The sequence below is a fragment of the Poecilia reticulata genome, linkage group LG16, assembly GCF_000633615.1.
Source record: "Poecilia reticulata strain Guanapo linkage group LG16, Guppy_female_1.0+MT, whole genome shotgun sequence".
NCBI classification, from domain to species: domain Eukaryota; kingdom Metazoa; phylum Chordata; class Actinopteri; order Cyprinodontiformes; family Poeciliidae; genus Poecilia; species Poecilia reticulata.
Window position 1 is genome coordinate 780,618 of NC_024346.1, and position 2,150 is coordinate 782,767.

Sequence of the window (2,150 nt, forward strand, 5' to 3'; positions counted from 1 at the left end):
ACCAGTAACCAGTAACCAGAAACCAGTGCCACATGGCAGGCCCCAATAATAGTAGCTAGATGCTACAGCGCTAGCTCCACCATAGCATTGCATGGCAGGCCCCAATTACGCTACASCCAATAGAATGTCTCTTTATTCCAGCTTCTTCTTCCGTCACCGTTAATGCGGCCYGAACCGCTGCGTGCTCCCCCACAAAAATGGTATCAAAACGTTCAGCTTGATGCCGAGAAGGCAGCTGTTACTTTTAGTGGGATTCTGAGTTAAAATGACGACATAAATTAAGAGAAACGAGAAAATTTGAGGCTGAGAGTCTCACAGAATCACTAATCTTTCTCTCTGAAACACACACACAGGMCTGTGGATTTCTGACTCCTAAACTCTTTTTAACTCCCCCTCACAGGCACAAATATCGGCCTATTGGTCTGAAAGTCGGTCGTGACATAGATGCACAYGCCTGCTCCCGTAAAATGTTTTCAACATTTCTCTAGGGCTTGTGGTTTTTTGTCAGGGTCCCTGAGACTGACGCTGGGTGTCTCCCAAGTATAGAAACTCTGTCTCCACAGCCAGCCCAGTGCGGATAATTGGTTACCATAGCAACGGGCCAGAGAGGTAGAGTAGTCTCACAAACAGGCGCAGAGGCAGGTCTCACAATGCATTGTGGGAAGAATACATATTTCCTGTGACTATTCACATTTTGTTTAGATAAAATTATTTCTCTGAATTTTTGAGTGTGAATTAAAATCCTTAGTATGAAAGATTTAGAGAAATAAACAATTATCGTCGTTATGTTTTTTATTTCGGACCGTGAGTGAGAACCACATGTGAAGCTCATCGTCGTCAGTCTGGGACTGAACTGCTCTGAGGTCCAGCTTTGTAGTGCAGAGGTGAAGCGGGTCAGCACAGCGTGACGGACCATGTCAGACCTGCTCAGTCCAGCTGGCTGTAGCTAAAACGCTGGGTCCAAAGTGATGGCCACACTTCTGCAGGCCCCATTTAAGTTTCTTCAGGAATTTTCTAGTAAAGCTACTAACGTTGAACCTGGCGGTGCTCCGACCGTTCGAACCCCCAGCTCCCAGAAGGCCACGCCAACAGCTGCGATAACATCAGCCAGTTTTCGGTGGACAGCATCACCAGCCTGGACAGCAAGGAGCCCGTCTTCATCGCCGCCGGGGACATCAGGTCAGGACACGTTCCGACACGCTCTGGCCGTCCAGACGACCTCTGACCCAGGCCCCTCTGATTCCAGGCGGCGCCTATCGGAGCAGCTGGCGCAGGCCCCCACCACCTTCAGGCGGGACCCGGAGGACCCGTCTGCCGTGGCCCTCAAGGAGCCCTGGGAGGAGAAAGTCCGGTAGGCTAATCCCCGTGTCCGGACCGCCGGGCCATCCGGCCCAGTGCTGAGCCGTCTCTGTCTCTGTCTCCGTCTCTGTCTCTGTCTCTGTCTCCGTCTCTGTCTCTGTCTCTGTCTCTGTCTCCGTCCCCCAGGAGGATCAGGGAGGGCTCGCCTTATGGACACTTCCCCACCTGGAGGCTGCTGTCCGTTATCGTCAAGTGTGGAGACGACCTGCGACAGGAGCTGCTGGCCTTCCAGGTGCTGCAGCAGCTCAAGGTAACGCCATGATGTCACCGACTGGCCGTCCGTCCTGCAGGCCTGTAGCCAGCATTTCATTTAGCATGTTAAGATGGACGTCTTAAAGGCGATTTGCTCTTTAAATGCCTGCTAATTGATGGCTGGTGTTGACCTTTGACCTGGTGCTGCCAGAGCCAGCACCATTCTGAAGGAACAGTGAGGGCAGATTTAACTTCACATCATGACATCGTTACTGAACATTAACCATCTGGAGGCTGATTAGCTGAAGCTCACGCCGGTTTCCTTCCCATCATGCATCTCTCTGTTCCCCAGTCGATCTGGGAGCAGGAGCGCGTGCCGCTGTGGATCCGGCCCTACAAGATCGTGGTTCTGTCGGCGGACAGTGGGATGATCGAGCCGGTGGTCAACGCCGTGTCCATCCACCAGGTGAAGAAGCAGAGCCAGCTGTCGCTGCTGGACTACTTCCTGCAGGAGCACGGCGCCCCCACCACCGAGAACTTCCTGTCCGCCCAGAGGAACTTTGTTCGCAGCTGCGCTGGCTACAGCCTCATCTGCTACC

The 2,150-nt window shown here is 53.0% G+C and overlaps 1 protein-coding gene across 1 annotated transcript in view; it reads left to right on the plus strand.

Moving 5' to 3' along the window:
• Positions 1-2,150, plus strand: part of pi4kb (phosphatidylinositol 4-kinase, catalytic, beta) — a 10,392-nt gene that overhangs the window by 7,056 nt on the left and 1,186 nt on the right. The window contains 4 exon segments of the mRNA XM_008430596.2: positions 1,070-1,179; positions 1,247-1,351; positions 1,486-1,609; positions 1,904-2,149. Coding sequence (XP_008428818.1) covers positions 1,070-1,179; positions 1,247-1,351; positions 1,486-1,609; positions 1,904-2,149 — 585 coding nt within the window.